The 20883-nt window shown below is 38.8% G+C and overlaps 2 protein-coding genes across 2 annotated transcripts in view; both read left to right on the top strand.

Annotated features, from left to right (window-relative positions):
- Positions 1–20883, top strand: part of LOC139812236 (uncharacterized) — a 535555-nt gene that overhangs the window by 207752 nt on the left and 306920 nt on the right. Inside the window, exon 6 of the mRNA XM_071776921.1 lies at positions 2935–2982. Within this exon, the coding sequence (XP_071633022.1) occupies positions 2935–2982 (48 nt within the window). The remainder of the gene's footprint in view (positions 1–2934; positions 2983–20883) is intronic.
- LOC139812234 (uncharacterized) lies at positions 5074–7381 on the top strand. Its single transcript, XM_071776918.1, has 3 exons — positions 5074–5227; positions 5507–5665; positions 5878–7381. The coding sequence occupies exons 2-3, from the start codon at positions 5516–5518 to the stop codon at positions 6775–6777; spliced, it is 1050 nt and encodes a 349-aa protein (XP_071633019.1). The 5' UTR covers positions 5074–5227; positions 5507–5515; the 3' UTR covers positions 6778–7381.

Below are 20883 nucleotides of genomic sequence, written 5' to 3'. Positions count from 1 at the left end.
CTGCTTTATGAGTCTTGAAGTATCGCGAGGAGCAGAGAGAGAGGGAGGAGGCGTAGGGCGAAGACATCAATGTCAATAATAATTCATTGATTACTTAATTCATAGTTGCCATGACGACCGTCTCTCGCTTTTCCCTCGCCTCCAAGCTACTCTGTTTTTCTCGCTTCGACGAAGAAGAGTACATACTCCTTAAACTCGTCTCACACGGAGCCGATTGTTTCCTTGAGTGGTCCGGATAATTGACTAATTAAATCACACACTTCCTGACTTACGTTATCACGATTTTCATACTTTGTGATTAGTAAAGTGATCGCGATCACTCGAATTTGATTATCGTTCTCGGCATATTTTCAGGAATAACACGGATTCCGTTGTGAGCGTCGCATTAGCCTTGCTTACGGGTTCGCAAGCAGGCAAGGAGAAACACGAAATGAATATTCAGAAGTTATTAGTCTGTAGTGAAATGTGACGGGGCTCACCCTTCTCGAAAACCACCCTGGCCTCCGCCACCGTCGCCCATTCCTCCTCCTATCCTCTACCCCTTCGTTCCGCCCCTCAGACCGCTATAGATTTTGCGATACATCCTGCGGAAATACTCGCGAGCGAGCGAGCAAGACACCCCCGATCTGCTAGGTAACGGTCGAAGAAGGGGTTGAAGCCTCGATGAAACGGCGGGGATGAAATCGTGAAAGATGAGGAGGTTGCGGGAGGTGGATGCGAATAGACCGGGACCGGCGGGGCGTGAGGGTGATGGGCGAAAGGGGCTTTATGCATAAGCTAAGAAGCACCATTGACGGGTACCGACGAGGGTGTGTGTCTGTGTACCTATATACTTCGACTGTAGCAACATACTTGATAAACAAGACTTTGGTAACACCAACGTGACGTAACCCCAGCACGTATCCGGAAGTCACCGAGTATAATCACACGCGTGGGGTAAAAGTGCGCCCTGATTAAAGTCAATCGGAAGTATTTTGGCGAATAATTATCTGATAATACGTTCGACGAAACTTGCAATTATCATTCAAGCGAAATAGTGATTTACGAGAGATTTACAGAATCGATTGTTATTGATATTTGTTCTTATGATATTTTGCGAATCTGTAAATAAGTAAAAACGTTTCTCTATAAATACAAAATATTTAATTTGTAATCGTAAAACTTAATTACGTATTAATGTTTGATTAATTAAATAATTTATGAAATCGAGAGAAATAGTTGACGCCGATAGAAGGACTTGGCTACTTTAATCTTATCCCCTCGAGTTGTCTTGCAATCGGCGAGGAAACAAATGTCGAGAAACAGACGCCAGTTTACGTTAGTCGCTCCATCTCCTCACGAAGTACCGCGGGCGCAGTCCGCAATGGAAATACGATCCACGAAACATATAATACCGATGTGTCTCGGCAGTATTTGTCGAGGAAGCGCGCACACGGACGGATAGAGATCTCCGACAATCGTGTAAACGCCTTTACGAACGGCACCGCCTTGAAACGCGCGTGTCGTGTCGCAGGCGATATTCAAATGGCATCAATTTCTGGGAAATTGCTCCCTATATCTGCCCGCAACCTGGATGCAGGCCCTCCCTCTCGCGAGCAGGGGGAGCAGACCGTATTGGCAGATAGCTACAGCATCGTTTTACAACCCCTTATCTGGATAAGTTACGGGCATCCTATTCGGCGATTCCCGTCCGAAGTTACGTTGTCGAGGGTGTCATCGATTTCCATGGAAATCCCTGGTGCGTGTAACTCCTGCACTGCGCCAGATTGTCTTATCGCGTGAGACAACTCTAACTCTGGAAGCAAAAAACATACCAGCCGATCGTCACCGAACGCGATGCCATCTCCGATTGCTTACCAAAGTTGAACATACTATTGGACACAGTTTTTATTTGCATCTTAACAGAGCAAGCTCTCTCTCTCTCTCTCTCTCTCTCTCTCTCTCTCTCTCTCTCTCTCTCTCTCTCTCCCTCCCTCTCCCTCTCTCTCTCTCTCTCTCTCTCTCTCATTGCGTTTATCTAACATTATCAGAGCTTTTATTCGTAATGTGATTAGTTATTATTAAAATTGTTTACGGTTGCAAATTGCATTGCACGTTATTTTCGATAAAGAATTAATTCATCTTCATGCTCGAATTTCGCGCAACGTAATATCCAACGAGTCGAAGAGTCAGTCAGTCAAGCTGCGGTAACAATCTCGAAGGAGCTCGTTCCTTCTTTCGCCTTTTGCCGCAGAAGAAACACCCGCAGGGCTCGGCAACTTTTTTTCATCAGCATTTTACGGTTATACCGGCGCATTAATAATGCACATGCTTAATATAAAGAGAGGCTCGCGAGTCTCCGTCTAATAAACTGGAAGAATGCTTTATAACCGTTCGCGGTTTTGGGCCGTGAGGGGCGAGCGATGGCGAGGTGGCGAAGGGTGCGCTGGAAAGGCAAACTAAAGGGGGTGGCTTTCTTCTTTATGCTCGCCAAACGGCCAATCTCTCCTCCGCGCGTCGAAGGAAAGTGGCCTAACTTTCCGGCGTTACGAAGAGACAACGAACTCGTCGCACGATATATCCTCTGGAAGCGTGACTCGTTAAAGGATCTCCGCCATTCTTTCATCAATCCCCGTATATATATGTACTCCTCTCGCTCCACCATAAAAAATTTATTTTGTTAAAAATTTGTTAGCGCTAGTCGATGCGAAGATTGAACGGAACCATGTTGACTTTACAAGTTTTGTGATCTAAACTTTGATTAATTTGTATTAATCAAATGCATGAATAATAATCGAATAAAGGCATTTATCTATTATCTACGGCGGTTATGTCATTTATGATAAAAAGCTAGTTGAGTGATATCCGTGTGGCGCGAACGTAAATCATCTTTAGCGTAAGAATTTTCATATCCATCTTATCCTTGAGTGCCAAATGAATTTTTCGTTCTTTCAGGGCTGATTTCCGAGTTGCGAGCGAGAGGAGGCGCTCCAGATAGCGAAGGTGAGACTTTTTGAAAAATATGAGTTTAATAAAGAAGGTAGTATGATGTATGACCCGGCGTCGAGGAAGGGAACTTGCCAGGATCAACCAGCTTCGATACACAGATATTGTATACGTAATATAACTAGATGAAGGAAATGGGCGTGATGTACTGGATGTCAAAATGTCTCGCGAGAGGTTCGACGTTGCTTTCACGTTGCCAACAAAATTGCGGGAAACTTCCCGTTAAACTGAAAAGGGGTGGAGGAATACTCGTTATCGGATTTCGTCGCTCATAGACGGTCGATCACCCTCTTCTTATCACGATTCGTCAAAAGTCACGAGGATATTATTTGTGGGAAAAAAATTTATGTAAATTCAATCCTACGTCTGCGATAAATAATTTTCAATGCAGGATGTTTTCGTTTTAATAAGCCGTCCGTTTGTAAATTCTTTAGAGTCGGTTTTTTAAATGAAAAAATAACGTCAGGGAATTATCATTTTTTGCAAGTTCTCAAGCTTTCCATAAGTCAGTTCTTAATATAAAAGTCTGTTAAAATAAAGAAATTTGCTTGAAAATTATTAAAACATTTATTAATACATTAGCCGAATGACTTTTATCAATCTACAGAAGTCAAATGTTCAACCTTTTACTACCTATCTCATGGTATTTGGAAACGTTTTTATCACCCTGAATTTTTTCTCCTCGACGCATAATATTGCGTGGAGATATTGAATATTTCATCGCGAAGATCCGTATTTTTCTCCGGGTGATTGTCATTCGAATAGGTCCAAGAGCGACAGGCGCGTCCGGACAGCGCGGCGCAGGGAACAGCAAAATCAATTATTCATCCGAATTGGCCGGGAAAAAGTCCTAATTATCCGGAGCAAATACAACCTTAATACGCAGAAGTATACCATCGCCTCTTCCTTCGCCTCAATCTCTCTCTCTCTCTCTCTTTCTATCCGCAAACTCCCGGCCACGACCGCGCAGTCACTCTTCGGCACAACCTTCTCCTTCTTATACCGTGAATAACCATTTGTATTTCCAATTAGCTTTGCTAATAAGAAGACGGAGGCATTGCCGTAGTTTAAAAAAAATGTATAACCTCATCCAGCCACTGGGGAAATAAAGAAAAGCGCCGTCCCGGTATGACAATACCGACGGGTCGGGCGGGGTTATATCGGGCGAACTACAATTAAAAATCCTCGCTTCACCCTCGCTTAACCCTGGCTCCTCCTTATGTCGTATTAACGACCGGGACCGTGCAAGGATCGCTACGGGGATATCGTGCCAAACAGCGAGAATATTTTTTCCCCCCAATTATATGCTTGACCCCTTTGCATTTTCTTTTTTACCCACGCGCTCTCTTTTTTATTCCGACGTCGCGACATCTTTTTTAGCATCGTGTCGATTTACTCTGTTCGGCGCGGCGGCAATTTTCTCTGTCTGTAAAGCGAATAAAATGGGTTATAAAAATATATCCGAGAGGAGAAATATTCATTTTCCTGACCATGTAGCTGAGGTGGTCAACCTAGTTATAAATATGGGGAATCGATACATAAATCCTGGCACCTGCACTTCCAGCTCTTGTTTTAACTATATTGAGTAATTAACACATTATAACATTTAATATTATTCTATTATATTTTATGCAGGATAATTATTTAATCTTATTTTATCTGTATATATGCTGAGAGTGCAAATGTCGTAAAAGAAATGTATATAGAATATTTAAGGTATTTTATTTTAATAAAAAGTTAATAAGTTTGTTGTCGCAATAAGTATTTTATAGTCTTGTATTAGCAAGATTTCTATGCACATTAAATATTGTTGATAAAACACAATTATTAATGTCAAAGACATATCACCGAGATTCTAAAATATTATACGTGCTCGATCATAAATACCTATGTCCGTACAAAAGAATTTACAATACTGAAGAACGTAGCCTCCATAATAATCCATTTCTGCGAATACGAAACTATACCTATGTTTGCAAACTCGAATTCTCATTTCCGCGACTCCGCTAGGGCTTTTGTTGTCGTGTGGCTCATCAAAGTCGTACCGAGGTCAATCGAGCGACAACCAATTCGGAGTTAGCGATAAATCTTGTCAGTCGCGATCGGTATTTCGTATAGAATGTATCGTGCTGCGAAGATTATACGATTCAGTGAAATAATGTGTCAAAAGTGTTAAAGCACTTTTAATCGTAATAACGAGAAGCTGTGTTCTGAACCCTGGGCATCTTTACTTATTCTGGATGTAAGTATAAGTTTATCTTATAAAACCATTACATTTTTTCAGGTTTAAAATAAAAGTCTATCGAATTTTTTTATTTTTTATTAAGTGTATGTAAATTTATTAGATACTGTTAATATAAATATTTACTTTCCATTAAAATAAAATGTTAGATTAATATCAATTCTGTGTATTTTATAATTTTATATAAATTGAAATTTAATATTCTCTAATATTCTCTAATTTATTGAAAATGAATATTCAATATAAAATTAATCTTATAATTATTTGCCATTTTTACAGTATATAAATATGAGAATTAAAACAGTTCCAAGACACAGAATGCTCCGAAACAGTATTAAGATTGCGACTGCATCAAGAAGCTCTTCAGATGAGAGTGATGCGGATATTGGAAAAGATTATGATTCTATAAAGGCAATGGATGGTCAAGATTCATGCCAGGTAGTTAATTATGTGATATTTTCTATTTTATTATATATTATAGAATTCATTTTTATTTGAAATTATTAGAATTTTTCAATAATTATCAGAAAAGTGTAGCTGCGCGATTAGATTACTTAAGAAATTTTCTATATGTAAAATTTGTAAACGTATTTTTGAACAATATTTAATTTCTCAATTTTTCCGGTATTAAGACGAATCTTATTTAACAGGCATATTCATCACCATCGAAGATTCTTATTCCACTTATGACGTTTATTAGTCCGGACAAGGAGATGACTTTATCTTCATCCACCAGCACATCATCGTCATTGATTAACGACGACAACAATAACGAGGTCATGGATCTATCAACAAAAGGTACTTCCAATCGTGTTGACGACATCGCGACAAGTACCTCCGCCGAGCCAGAGGACAAACTGAAAGATTCCTTCCTCTACAAGATCATGACCGATCCAAACTTTCTGAATAATATACAGAGGAACAAACAGATACAAACAAATATACAGACGAAGAAATTTGTCTGTCTCTATTGCAAGGAGGAATTCGCGACGTGTGAGGAATTGGCAAGTCATATGGATGTGAAAAAGAACGAAAGCAATCAGATCGTCTGCTGCGCCTGCAAAAAGACATTCGCCGAGAAGAGGTATCTCAAGTACCATCAGAGATGTCACTCCGACAGGATCAAGTTCACCTGTGACATTTGTACCAAGAAGTATACGAGGCTGGACAACCTGACGAGGCACAACGTCCTGCACGTGAACCCCGACAAGTTCTGCTGCACGATGTGCAACAAGAAGTTCACGCGCAAGGATCTGCTCAACAAGCACCGCAAGAGCCATGAGAAATGTAATCTTTACTGCCTGAAATGCGGCAAGTATTTCAAGAGTATTCTCACACTAGAAAATCACCAAAAAATGCATCGCGAGCCATCGAACGCTTCGGCAAATATAGTTGTTTATAAGACTGAGAGTTCAGTTTCCACTACTGAGAATCTAATCTGCAAAACTCAGAATTTGGTTTCCGCCGAGAATAAAGTTTGTGAAACTCATGATTCAACTTTGGGTGAGAGTTTAGTTTGCACGACCGATGATGTAACTCGTAAAACTTAGAATTTACTCTTTCCGATATCTGTTAAACAAATATATGTATATATGTATACATACATATATGTAGTTACACATGTATGTATCTATATATGTATATAAATACATATATAGATACATACATGTCTCGTCTGATTTCAGTTTCTTATACTTTCTGGTAATCAAAGTAAGAATTTTTAAGGCCAGTGTTACCGAGTAAAGTACGACGTATTAAAAAGACATAGTCTTGTTAAACATTAGTTTGCAACACGAGCTTTTGTATAATTATTGTAAACTTATTAAGTGATAATTCTTTATTGCATCATTTATAGATTTTCAGATTTATAGATTTATATATAGATATTTGTAATTTTCTTGATCTATCGCGAAAAATTATCTGTGAAGTTAAATGGATAATTTTCAAAATTGTATTATGATTAATATGTATAAATATTATACATATACTAATGTACTGATTTAATTTGTTATTTATGTTGTATTATGATTATCATGGTATCTAATATTTCTTGAAATCATTATCCACAACTTACAATTAGTTACTTAACTATATTACATAATGTTACTGTTACCACTAATGTTCAATATTCTTATTCATGTCAACTTTTTTGTATGTTATAATTATGACAAGAATATTAAATCTTTTTCTACATAAAAATATATTCGAACTTATACCGAAAGAAAAGTTATCATTTCTGTAACATTTCACATTAATTTAATTGAAAATTCAAAAATACTATTCCTGTTTTTCTCATATGCTCAGAACATGGAGTACCTACTGGGAAATAAGCTGAATACGATGTGTCTCGCGTATAATCCCATTCAGCTTATATCCAATCATGAGAATCAGAAGGCTCACTTTCTTCAGAAACTCTCGCCACTCTTTTCGTCCCTTTTGGCTTTGCACGTTCATACATTTTTTCTTCATAGCTCTCTTCGCTGTTAACTCTCTTTCTCACTTGCAATTTAATGCAATTAAGTCGAGCGTTAAAATATCGTTCTTAATTCGCCGGCGGCACCCTTTGTTTTAAACGTGGTTTTAGCGCGAACGACTCACGTTGGGGCCTCCCGTTTTCTCTCTTTCTCTCTGTCTGTTCATTCTTGTTCTCTCTCTCGATCCATCTTTGTCTCTCATTTTCTGTTTTTTCTTCTCTCTCTTACTAGACGAAGTATACAATTCGTTTTTCCGTAAGAAATATACATGCGTGTCATCGTCGCATTTTCCTGCACAGTGCCATGACTTTGATGCTCTATTACCACAAACTCTGGCCGTCTTTTACGAAATTTTAATTATTTCTTTTTTTTAGAATACTTTATAAATTCTTTGCAGCGACAGAGAAAAGTTTTAGCGCCTAATAATATTTAAAATTTGGATTTGAACGAGATAAGAAATCGAAATTCTTTGCTGATAAATGATAGCGTATGTTTTTTACATATTTGATACGAAATTCACTTTCTTTAAGTACGAAACGTTTGAATTCTGGATAAAGAAAGAAAATTTATTAAAACATAGTAAGAAAGATGGCGTGAATTTTTTGTCTATAAACATTACACAGTTTTTTAAAATACAATTTTCTCCATTTTTTTTTATTTAAACATCAAGCAATTAGTTATCTATATTTAACTTAAATTCTCCTCTACCAATTCTGATCTACTTTTCACTCTGTACGCTGCTAGCTACACTCGTTTCGTATTCTCTTTGTTCCTGGCATCCTGAAGAACTTTGAAAAGGTTTTTTCGCTTGCGACATTGAAAGAAAGCTCGACGAAGCACTCAAAGATAGAGCAATAGGAGAGTCCGCCAATTTTCAATGCGTCTCTCATTCTCTCTCTCCTTCCTTCTGTCATCCTGGAATTCTCCTGTGTCCCTTTGATCCACTTACTCGTCCAACGCGTATCGCGTATGCGGACTCGACCAAAAATGTAACAAAGTTTTCAGGAACGTCCTGGCAGAGAGGCTAGTACAGATTCTGCGGTCTCTTTGGCGAGCGTCGAACCCGGTTCTTGCTAGATGAACGATGTCCTCTTTTCGCCGTCCTCCGGTTACCTTCCCTCTACTGTGATACATTTGAACGTTACCCAGATACTCAAAATGATTTTGTGTGATGTATGAGTGACCATACAGATAGTAGAAAAACTGTTCAGTAGATTTGATTCAATATTTTTTGAAAATATTACATAAATTTTAATCATTGCAAATACAGTATGAACAAATTTAAAAATAATTTTATTTATAGCAAATATATTACGCTTTTTTCTTTGATTTTGATATTTATCTATTTTTAACTCCAAATAAAGTATGTATTAAATTTTCTTGATATATTTTAGATATTTTCTCTTGCCTTAAAATTGCAATAAATGCTTTTAATCGATATGAAATCTCTTAATAGAGGATTAATCCTTAAATATAGAAGTCAAACACATTTTCTTGATAGACATTTTAAGATTGTTTATCTCCTCAGGTTGTTGTTTAATCTCTCCTTGTGCCGAAATTTAAAGCATTATACCGTAGAAGAATCTCTTTGATGTCGCGCTTTACATGCAATATTTACATGCTATCGAGGGAAGACTTTAAACTTCTTAAAGATATTTTGAAGGCCCGGGAGTACTTTCAGCGAGCTTGCTGCATTAAGAATTCAGGGGAGGGGCACAGTGGCATTTATTCATTCAGGCATTAATGAAAAGACTGTATGGCTGATGCTTTGTGTACAGAAATCGATGCAAAAGACGAGACGCTGCACGCGACTTTTGTATTTATTTTGATGGCCTTTCAATCATAAAAATTTTAATAAAGTAGAATTTTTTGTTTTACTATTATTAACCATTTTTTTCAATATTTTTAAAGAATTTTTAGATTCGTTTGAGATTACATTTTGAAATATCTGTTTTCGTATGTTAAAATCATAAATATATCATTAAATTTTCAAGTCTGTAATTGATGCATTCGATCGATTTAATTAATCGTTGTTATAACGTATATCACACGATCTAACATTAATGATGTGTTAAAATATTTTGTACATACGATGTGCACCTAGCTGGAAGACAGGTGGGACGACAAGAAGTGGAAAATGGGTAAAAACGCGTAAGGGTAGAGATTTCCCCGCAATTTTAAAAACAGCTAAGCATTTCACGTGTTTGTTTGAACGCGCACAATGCCATTAGAAGTGCCTTTTAGCCCCTCTATCGTCCTCGCTATCGTCGCCGTCGCCGTTGTCGACATCGTCTACGTTGTCGTCTCTCGCGACCGACCTTTCTCCAACCCCCTCGGGTCGAAAAATCTGCTCGCAACGAAACACAAGGCGTTCTATGTACGCAGCACTGAGTTTTTCACGGTTTTCGTCTGGCACTTCGATGCTCGTTTTCCCAGACCGCACGCGTGTGCGCACACGTGTTATGCACGCGCGCCGCTGCTGCTACTCTCTCCTCAGTTAGGGTCATAACGTTTGTTTTCCTACTTACTTTGCATCGCCGAATGGAAAGCGAAATATCTGGGAGATCAAGTCGCTGACGAACAAGAAGGCCACGGTATCCTTACGACTTTGTCGGTGAGTCAATTCTGATCAGATATTTCAATCGAGATACATTGCGCTCTCAAATCTTGATCTTAAAAGAACATCTTAAAAACATTATAACGACTAAAAATTATTAATCACTCTTTTTCAATAGATATTATAATACAAATTAATTTTACTCTTTAATATTAATTTAATAAAAAAAATAAATTAGATATTTTATTGCCATTCTACTACAACCTTTAGGCTCGAATTTCTTTGTTGTTTATTTTACTCGCGTCGGCATATCATGACGCGCTTGAGTTTCGCCCGTTTACATTAATATTACATAATGTCATGTCAAAGGGCGTATCCTTCCTCATTCTCGCCGTTATCCTTTACGCGTACCCCTTTGCACTTCGATGAGGCTTTTTCGAGCGGCCAAGCAACATACGGCTGCCTCGTGAATAATTAGCGGACGAGATGTTAACTGATGGATTTGGAAATTTCTCCAAATGGCTTAAAAAATATCTACATTCCGTTCGTACGGTAATTTCCCACGAGTGTTGCCGTATGATAATTAAAAAATAGTGTACTCGTCCGTAAAATTAATTCTTTGCGTTTTTAGCGAATTCAAATTACCTTGTTCTGTATGAAACGGTTCCCTTTTTTTTTTCAAAAGTATCTAGTGTATTTTGTTTCAACCATGATATGTCTAAAGTCGGGAACACGATACAAAGGTACAGACAATAGGAACAGGGAATAAGAACAGAATGCATTGATATACACGGCTTCCGATTGGTTGAAAATCGATATTCTGTTGCTATTCCCTATTCTTATTACCTATACCTTCGTATTATGTTCCAGCCTAATACATACCTATTATAACTATCGACTAAAATTCCTTATATTTTTATTTTTTTTGCGAATCGTTAAATTGTATTATTTATCGATACAGAATTTCCAACGTATTTGTCTCACAAACAGACAGATTGATTCCGGCTGACTTAACCGCAAGACATCACCAAGGGGGTATAAAATCTCTCGTGGAGAAAGTAAAAAAAAAAAGAAATCGCCTCGCTTAGGCAAACGCGGCCAATAATCGCTGATAATTTATTAAGGCAAAAAACGCTGGCGATCCGCCCTACCGGGCTTCTTGCGTTATTTAAGAAAATAAATATTTGATATCTCAAACAAAGACTCGGCTATTCCTCTCCTTGCCGAAGAGCCGAAACGGAGGAGCGGAAGGAAGATAAGGGTGAGGCCGCGAGAAGGAAGGACCAAGGATCGCAGCTAAAAAGTGCCGAGGGAGAGGGTCGGTAAGTCTCTCGCCTGCTTAAAGGCGCCGGCGGGGGTGGCGACTCATTGGCCGTGAAATATGGGGTAAAAGGTTCGATAATTGATTACACAGATTTTTTATGCCGCAAGAAGCCTTAATTCTCGCCGCTACCCCTCGGAAATAATTCCGCGCCGGGAAACCTGAGCGACGAGGCCGGAATATCGAGTCCCTTACCGCCTCCCCCTTACAAGGGAAGACAATCTCGTGTCGGCCCTTACAACCGGTTCGGAGATTAATCGAAATCGCGATTGCGCTTTTCACGAGCGACAAGAATAAACGGCGTATCGGTGAGGCAATGTCTGCTTTATCGAATGAATGTCTCCGCGATAATCCCTCGTCTTTTCATGAGAATCATTTTGGTCTCTACCAAATATAAACGTGATAATGTTTATGGATAATGAGTTTTCTTCTATATAAGCGATTATTTTCTATCTTTTCTAATTAACTTGCCTCCTTTTTTAACGATTATTTACATATATTTGTCGGTTAATGCTTTTTCCGTAATCAATGTTACAAACTATTTCCTTTTACAACGTAATTATTTTTACGATACTAAATGAAATCACTGTGAAATAATATTTCTGTCACTTGCGATACGTTTATACGCAGATGTATTCCGCAACCTATACATGAGCTAAAAAACACAGCACAAATTACGCGACTTTTTCGCACGTAAACAATTAACTAAATCAACATCAAAGAATTGAATCGAATCCTACCTCGTCAATGGGCGACGATATTGCAGACCGGTTGATCCGAGACTGATATGTGAAAGCCAATATAGAAACAATGCCTCCTATTACACGAAGGGTGCGCGGCATATTTTCTGTGCGAAGAAACACGGGTCCTAATATTAATTTTTATCGAGACCAAAGCCGAGGGGGCACAATAGGGGAAGCTCTCGCGGTGCGCGCACCAGAAACGCGTATATTGATTAAAGTGTGGATCGACGGCCGAGGAACGCTTTGTCTCGCTGTGAAAAATCATTGCCACGCTAATTCAAAAACATCGAAGCTGGCGAGAGATGCCGTTAAAGTGAAAGAGAAGGATGCCGAGGAACAGAAGGAGAGAGACAACTTGGATACCTCCTCTTTCTCCCTGTATGACCGTTCGATGGAAAAGTATTGCGTCCCCGATACCGATAGCCTCTCGACTGCTTTGTTATTATACTAATTAAATTGCTCGCTCTCCCCCCCTCTTTCTCTCTTTCTGCGATATTCTTTCCTTTTCCACGCCCAACCACATCGTCCCGCATTAGTCGTTTGAACTTTTTCTCCTCGCCGCCGATTTTGTGGGGTTTCGCCATCGATATCTCACAAAACATTCAAATTAATTGGTGTGGAGAGAGTTATTTGTCTTACAATCAGAGGACCGATTGATATATTTTGTATCCAGGCATTTAGCTTAATGTATTTACGTATATGTTTATTATAATTATAAATATTATTTATTTACATATTTATTCTACAACAATATAAGTATTTTACATATAATATTATTTATTATTAATGTAATTTTTTAATCTAAGAAGATAAATGATTATACATTTTCCATTTTAATAATTTTACTCTTTTCGCTTGTTTACGTATTTTTCATATAAAAAGATGCGCTTACCGCTCCTAAACATATAAAAATTTTCTTTTAGTCATATGGAATATATAATTGCTTCATCGTGCGTATTATTAACAAGCACGCTTTTCCCGAATGTTTCCCGAATCTGGTTTCCAGAGAAGAATTAAATTAGCATAAGAGCCCTTGGATACGGCAGAGGATGGATAATTCAATGATACCGCAGTGTTACATTTCAAACATTCGTTTTAATTATGATACGAAGCGTACGGTAAGAATTTATGTTTTTCGTAATTACATGCGTAGCGGTCTTTTACACTGCGTTTCTCGCGCAACAAATCATATCATCTGCCGCTGGTCTCTTCTTCGTATGAATTTTACGTAACTCGGAAATCGCGGACACAGAATACGCGTCATTCCCGCAACAGTTCCCGTTTTTGTGAATTCTGACGTTTCAGGATACATAGTCTTCTTTTATAAAGAGGAATGAGGCAGACACGGGGAATGGATTCTTTATCCACAGAAGAACTATTATTACATACATTTTTATAAATTTTATACTATGCCTTTTTAGTCGATTCATTTTAAAATATCTAACGTATCCTTTTCCCATGCCCGTGTTGCAGCACCGCTCTTCAAATCATAAAAAGAAGAGGGAGAAAAAATGTAATTTGCCGTTTTTCGAATTGTTATTTTTATTGGCGATGCAGACGTGTTTGTTACAGAGGTACTGCACACGTCCAGTCGCATCTTGCTCTATAAATGAGCGACCAGACAGTTTTTGACCTCTCTCATTATTTCGTCTAAAATTAATTCTACTCGAAAAACATGAGCATACGGTTCCGCACCACTGAACAACATGTTTGTTTCGACCGTCTGCGTCCGTCGATTAATGACGGGGACTCGGGCGCGTATGAATGGCGTAGGCGATATTGAAAGAACGGAGGTCTCTCGCTACGAAGACTTCCGTGCAATCTTTCAATCGTTGTTGCGGCCAGCATCTACACGGATGTAGACACGCGCGCGCGGGATATCTCGCGAAAGGAACGCGGCGAAAATTGATTCGATCATCGTCGCCGAGGCGGACGAACGCGCGATAGGTCGCTCTATAAATAGTGACACCGATGATGGAAGGCTTTAAATGAGATGATATGGCCTCTGATCGACCCAATCAATGCCTCCACTAAATCATCGTCTAAACTGACGGTCGCAACACCGCCGGCTAATATACACACGCCATGGAACGCTGGTGGGCGACCGGAAGAAACCACTCATCCAGCGATTGCCGATGTATAGCGTCTTTATGAGGCCACGTTACGATGAGTGCTCGTCTATGCGAACTCGTCGTCGCGTATTGTTAGATATAGACGCTTTGCTTTTCGATCTTGCAGGAATAACTTTGACTGCACGTTTCTTTATAGATGCGGTATATTGCTATTATTATTAACTTGTGACAAAAATTACTTTTGACCAATAAAAATGTTAGATATTTTAGGATAAATCTAGCACAACAAGTAGAAAACAGATTATTTCATTGATTTATTTTTCCTATTAACTAGAGCATTCAAATCTTATTGTTTGAAAAGATATAACTGATCAGCAAATGATTTAATTAATAAAAATATTTATTTCATAAAGCAAAATTGAAACAAAATTCAAATTCCCCTTATTTTCTCATGGTTCTTTTTGTTTATTTAAATGTAGTATAACTGGATAAACGAAAGAAAATAATATTCGTGATTAATATTGCATAATTTCTCATAGTCATTCTTTTGATTAAATTAATAATTAATAAAGTTTTCGATGAAAATATACATACGCACACATACATACACTTTGCCCGTGTAGCGTAGCTTGTTAAATCCAGGAAGTACATCATTTTAAAAGGTTCTGGTTATAATTCGATGCGGAATGCAGTGTGTTGATATAAAACGAAAAGTGCATCGCATGAGTGCATCGTCACGCATAGCGTCCGCTGTGACAGATTTCGATTGAAAAAGAAAGAAAAAAGGAGATGATAATTAGTGCCGTGGTTCACCTGTCGACATTGATGTGTGGCTACGAAACATTCGTTCAACTGTGCTCGAATGTTCACGTATGGGAGAAATTGGAGAGAAGAGAAATACGGGAATTTTGTTTGTCGTAACACCGGCCGCATCATGACGATACACCAAGTTAATTAAATTTGATCTCGATAATTACTCGAAAAATGGTATCTTTAACCGTAGCCAACAATCCCGTATCCCAACATATGCGTATCCATCGAAATGTTAATGGATTTCAATTAACTTCTAAAAATATAGTGTTTTATGATAATACAAGTTTTACTTAATTATAATTGCATAATTGCATAGAAATAATTTATAATTACTTTGAGATATTGTACATCGTTTGATTATATGAAAGAAGGAATGTATTTATTGCATGATTCTATTAAAGAAGCAAATGATTGCTGAAAAAATATAAAAAATAATAAAAGTTATAGAAAGATGTCTAAACATTAAGTGAAAAGATAAATTCTTTGTGATACAAATAACGTGAGGAAAAAATTTATGAGATTAATATATTATTAACGTTTCAAGTACTGACTATAACTTAGAATCATATATACGCATATAAAATTACGAAAACGTATAAACGTCACACAAATTACCAAGTGTGGCAATCTCACGATTGATCGGTGATCGTATAAGGCAGCCAGGCGAATCTTAATGCACGCGATTGGCCGTTCGCGTCTTAATGGTTGGTGCCGAGCAATCGGGTATCGACTTTTCCATTAGCCACAAAAGTTGTGGTCACCGTAACGACGAAATTGGCTATACCGAAAGGACATCGCGCCGGTGATGTTGGTGTCGGAGGAAATGCTCGGATAGCGAGGGGTGACGAAGGGGGTGACACGCGGAGATGGGTGGCGTGGTGGGATGGAGGGGAGAAGGGGGGATGACATTAATTCTCATAACATTTTACGAGGCGGTATCTGACCTGTGTCAAGTCCTTCCGACGCCCAGGAGTACGGTTTAGGAGTCATAACTCCCAATCACCCTAAGACATGCAGTCGCGAGCAATTCAGCCGGCACCAAGGTGGTGGCTGTTCTCTCTTGAATAGCGCGAGCTTACCGAAGGCATGTGGCTGTCTGTCTCTTTCACTTCCTCTTTTCTCACTTCACGCGGCGGCTATCTTGGCATATCACTGTCTTATTAAATCTTGTAGACCTTCAGTAATGAATTGTCCTTCTGGATTCCTAGCTACAAATTTCGCTGAAAAATTTCAGCGTCACATGCTGTCGAGAATTCCGTCCGTGGATTAATGCGTGGAAAAAAGATGTAGTAAATGATATATCACATTAACTTCAAAATTTTCCCGATTATAGTTAACTTGTCTTTAAACGTTAAACGTTAAACAATTCTATACTTTTAGTATCAATAAAAAAATCTTATTATTACTAATTCTAAATTGAAGAAAGATAGCGGTCATTTTATTTGTACAATCATCGGCGGTAATTAATACATTTTCCAAATGTATTAATATATTGTTGTTTCAGTACTCTCAAAATATGTAATGATATGAATTTTTTAATATTAATTGATGCACGATTTTCAACTCAAAAATCAATGAAATATAGCGCACTAACGTCTCGCGCGACAAATGCGAAAGAGCTGCAGAGTTTGGTAGAACGTGCCTCGTTAAGAGAAACGGAGAACATAGGGGATGTAGTAAGGGAGGCCCGGAGGTGTACATCGTCGTTAAACCGTACCGGGAATATCGCCGTTCAATTTCGCTCCCCGCGCTTTAAAAAGAAAAAAAAGTAAAAAACCGTTCCTGCCGCTCGTCGTATCGGCCGACCGGAGTTCTTTTTGATCTCGCTAAAGAATTCATTAAGTTTTGCGGGCGCGGTTAGGTATTAATGCGCGGGGGTGGGAAATGCGCGCGGCGCGTTTTATGCTCGCCCGAGCGCGAGTCAGGCCGGAGAGAAGAGGCAGGTGGAGGCGGTGGATCTCTCTTTTCTCTGCCTCCCTTTGTCTGCCCTTCCATTGCTGCTGGCGTCGTTTCTTATACCTTTCCGTGATGCTTGACTATCGATGGCTCTTTAATATTCGCGCGTGAAAGGCTTGCTATTTCCTCGGTCGTTTCTCAATGATAAACTTGAAAAAAGAAGAAAAAGAGAGAGAAAGATTCGTCTCAGTTACTCACTAAATCTGACGATTAATATGTTTTATAGGGCGTATATTTGCGCGATATAGATATAAATATTACGATTTCTACATGAGTGATACATCTGCAGAGGTATAGAGGCTTTTGAACATTAATTCTGAGACTTAACGCAAGCTCCCAGGGATGTACAATATCCCGTGTTTCTACAAAACGTGATGTACTGAATTTTTCTTCACCTAACACGTTGATAGAGGGGATCAGAATGGAGGTGGCCTGGAAAATACTAGCTGGACGATAGAGATCGGCTAGAAGGCGGGTGAGGCTGAGGTCACCCCGTGCTGGTGGAGTGCATTTGGCCATCAAATAACATCGGCAGTGCCTATAACCGGCTTACGTCCCGACATAAAGTTGGCTTGGCCGTTCTCTTCCTTCCACGGTCTATCCTGGCCGCGCTGCCATCTCGAACCACTAACTCGTGATCAAGCCGCCTAACCATCGTCGAACTACCGCCGTATCAGGAGTTGCTACTCTTGGGAGGCTTAAGCCCGCGATATCAGTTGATTGGGTCTAGCAAGTATCGCCTCGGAAAGAAAATTCCTTCCTGGATATTCTCTAAGAGAGAAGCTCTGCGATTTTATAAATTTTCATTTTTTATAAAAAGAAGAGAGAAAGAGAAAGAGAAATGAAAAATAAAACAATAATTTGATTTAAATAATATCGCCCTTCTTATGTTAAAACCATGAATGTGTAAATTTTCATTTTTTGGGTAAAGAAGTGGGATGAATGCTTTTTTTTGTTCTTAACTGAATGCCAAAACGATGATGAATGTGTACGTAATATAGCAATTCATGATGCAAGTATTCATGATGAATATAGGTTATCTGATTACATTTTACATTTAGTTGTTAATTTCCAAAATTTATCGAATCGCACATTCATGGTATGGACATAAGGAGGACGATGTGTATTCTCAAAAGTATGTTATTTTTAAAACAATTAAACACTTCAAGAATAATTTAATTAGAGTATGAAATATATATTATTATACAATTTGAATATTTTAAAATATGTTGTTCATATTTTTCCGAAAATATCCGAATAAAAAGCTTCTATTGAAAACAGTACAGAAGTTATTATGTACTCTAATATTTTTTACGTGAAACGTGCAAAAAGGTGTTTCGATAATGCGGATATGACTGCTGTTACAATGGGAGTACCCTCGTTTAATACGCCAGTTCAGGACACCCGCTACCGACACTATCCTCCGGCACTTTCGGTTTCCCCGATATTTCCAATTAAACTTTCTGCGCTCTATACCGGGCGATACTCTTTCCCGGATTAGCGAAAATACGCTACGTTTGCGGCGACCTTACTGATACCCGGAGGTGGTCGCACATTTAAGGAGGGGACCAATAACTTGCCAATATCGGCATTACTGGCGCACTGAGCGCAATATAAACGTTTATGACCCAATGTGCGTCTGTTCAATCCCCCCCGACTGAGCTACCCCCTTCCGATCCGTCGCTTTCCTACCAGCGGCTCTCAAATATGTGCCATCTCTGTGCATTGTCTTTAAATATTATTATTTTACAAATAAATCTACTTGAATCTGGATTGATCTTCAATTATATAGATAAAAGTATATCATGATGGAAAACAGACACAAGCACAAACAATATTTAAATTTATGAAAATGTTTATATTATACATAGAAAAAGCCTTGCTGCAAGAGATACGTTGATAAGCTTCATTTAAATATGTAAATTAATCGTGATTTTATCCAGTCGTGATTTTTTCATGAGATTATTTTGGTGGAAGAAAATGAGAACGACTGGTCGAGAGGTATCTATAAGACATGAAATGGAAGAAGGGTGGGTATTGGTAGCCAACACGAATTCCATCCTTCTCTCTCGAACGTTGTCGTGGTCGGTCGTTGTCAATGTGCGTCACAGGACATATCCACGTCGGTTACTTGTTGTCTTCCACGATGTGTGTGAGCACATCGTCTGTGTGAGTGCGTGTCCTGGACACTTAATGTTTCTCTATCTATAGCGGTCAGGTCGGGACAGCCGGGGATATTGTTATATACGACATTGTGGAGGACCCCGAGCAAGAAAAGACGAGGAGTGGAGCTACGAGAGATATCGCCCGCCACCAATTACCACCGACCAAGAGTTATTGAAAAGATCTCCCCACGGGAGAAACCCCGTAGAATCGCGGCTTGGCCAGGCTAATGAACACTGATTACAGTTTGGCGGATGCCCGTCGATGATTTGTGGACAGATCGTGGACCGCAGGTTGGCAGAGGCCATTTCACGCTACTGGCGACAATTTTTCTCGGCTCTCGATTCGCGCAACACTTAATATATATTAAGAGAAAATGCGACTGAGAAGCATCAATTCTATTTTCTCCATGCGTATTCTTCCGAAGATCTAGAAATATATATAGACGCGACTCACAGTAACGGATTGTAAACCAGCGTCAATAGTTTACGATAAGCTCAAGTATAAAAAAATTTAGACTTTTAAATTTCATAAAATAGTAGAGAATAGTTCATTGTTAATTAATTATTCGTTGATCGTGGAAAAGACGATAAATAATGGGAGAAGAATTTATTTTCTCACCTCTTTGGCATGCGCCATTCGCCTCCTTCTCCTTCTCCTCCAACTACATCCGGTAAACGACATAATTCGCTAACACCTCTAACTCCTGATATAACAGAGTATTAGTTCTGATGCTGTCACCCCTCCTTCCCGTTCTCCCACGTCTCGCGTAAAACCGTTCGACGGATACGCTTGTAGCGCGTATATAGAGTCCCTCTTTACCAATTTTCCTCCCCGAAGCTTCATCGTCTTTGATCAGCTCCAGCGACGCCCCTATAAGCCTTCGTGCAGCTGCCTGCGTCTAACTCGACGTTCCGTGCATTGAAATTCGTTGTTATACAAACACCGTCAAAAGTTAGAACCAACTGCCTGTACCGCGAGATTAATTAAACAATTATTTATAAGCAATTGTGAGAAGTACATTCAATGAGTTACGTTCCCTTAGCAGGCACTATAATGCAAAGTGTAAAATTTATATAAGTAGAATTTTAATTTATTTCCATTAAATATAAATTAGAAGAAATTCAAGAAATATTTTAATTATACAAAATTATATGTCAAAAAATAGATCCGTCTATAATAATCCATAGTGCATAATAGATGCGAGAAGCATTCTTAATTAACATAAGGATTAACTTGGAAATTTCGCGATTGGCGAAAGCTTACGCCAATGAAGCGGGCATTAATTATTCCCTTTAGATTACGCCCGACACGATCCGTAAGATCTCCCATACCCGTCCCGTTGCGTCGCCATCAATTTCGTCCCTTTCTCCGTGCAATAACTGCGTTCCTCTATCTTTCTCTCTCTCTCTCTCTCTCTCTCTCTCTCTCTCTCTCTCTCTCTCTCTCTCTCTTTCTCGCTCTCTCTCTCTCGTTTCTCCAGGAAGCGTCAGAAAATCTGCCTCGTTTCATCGATGGTAATGCCTCCTTTTACGATCATCATATTTATAAATGTAA

Source organism: Temnothorax longispinosus, chromosome 4, assembly GCF_030848805.1.
Source record: "Temnothorax longispinosus isolate EJ_2023e chromosome 4, Tlon_JGU_v1, whole genome shotgun sequence".
Lineage (NCBI taxonomy): Eukaryota > Metazoa > Arthropoda > Insecta > Hymenoptera > Formicidae > Temnothorax > Temnothorax longispinosus.
The sequence above is the reverse complement of the archived record's forward strand: the minus strand, read 5'-3'. Positions and strand labels throughout refer to the sequence as shown.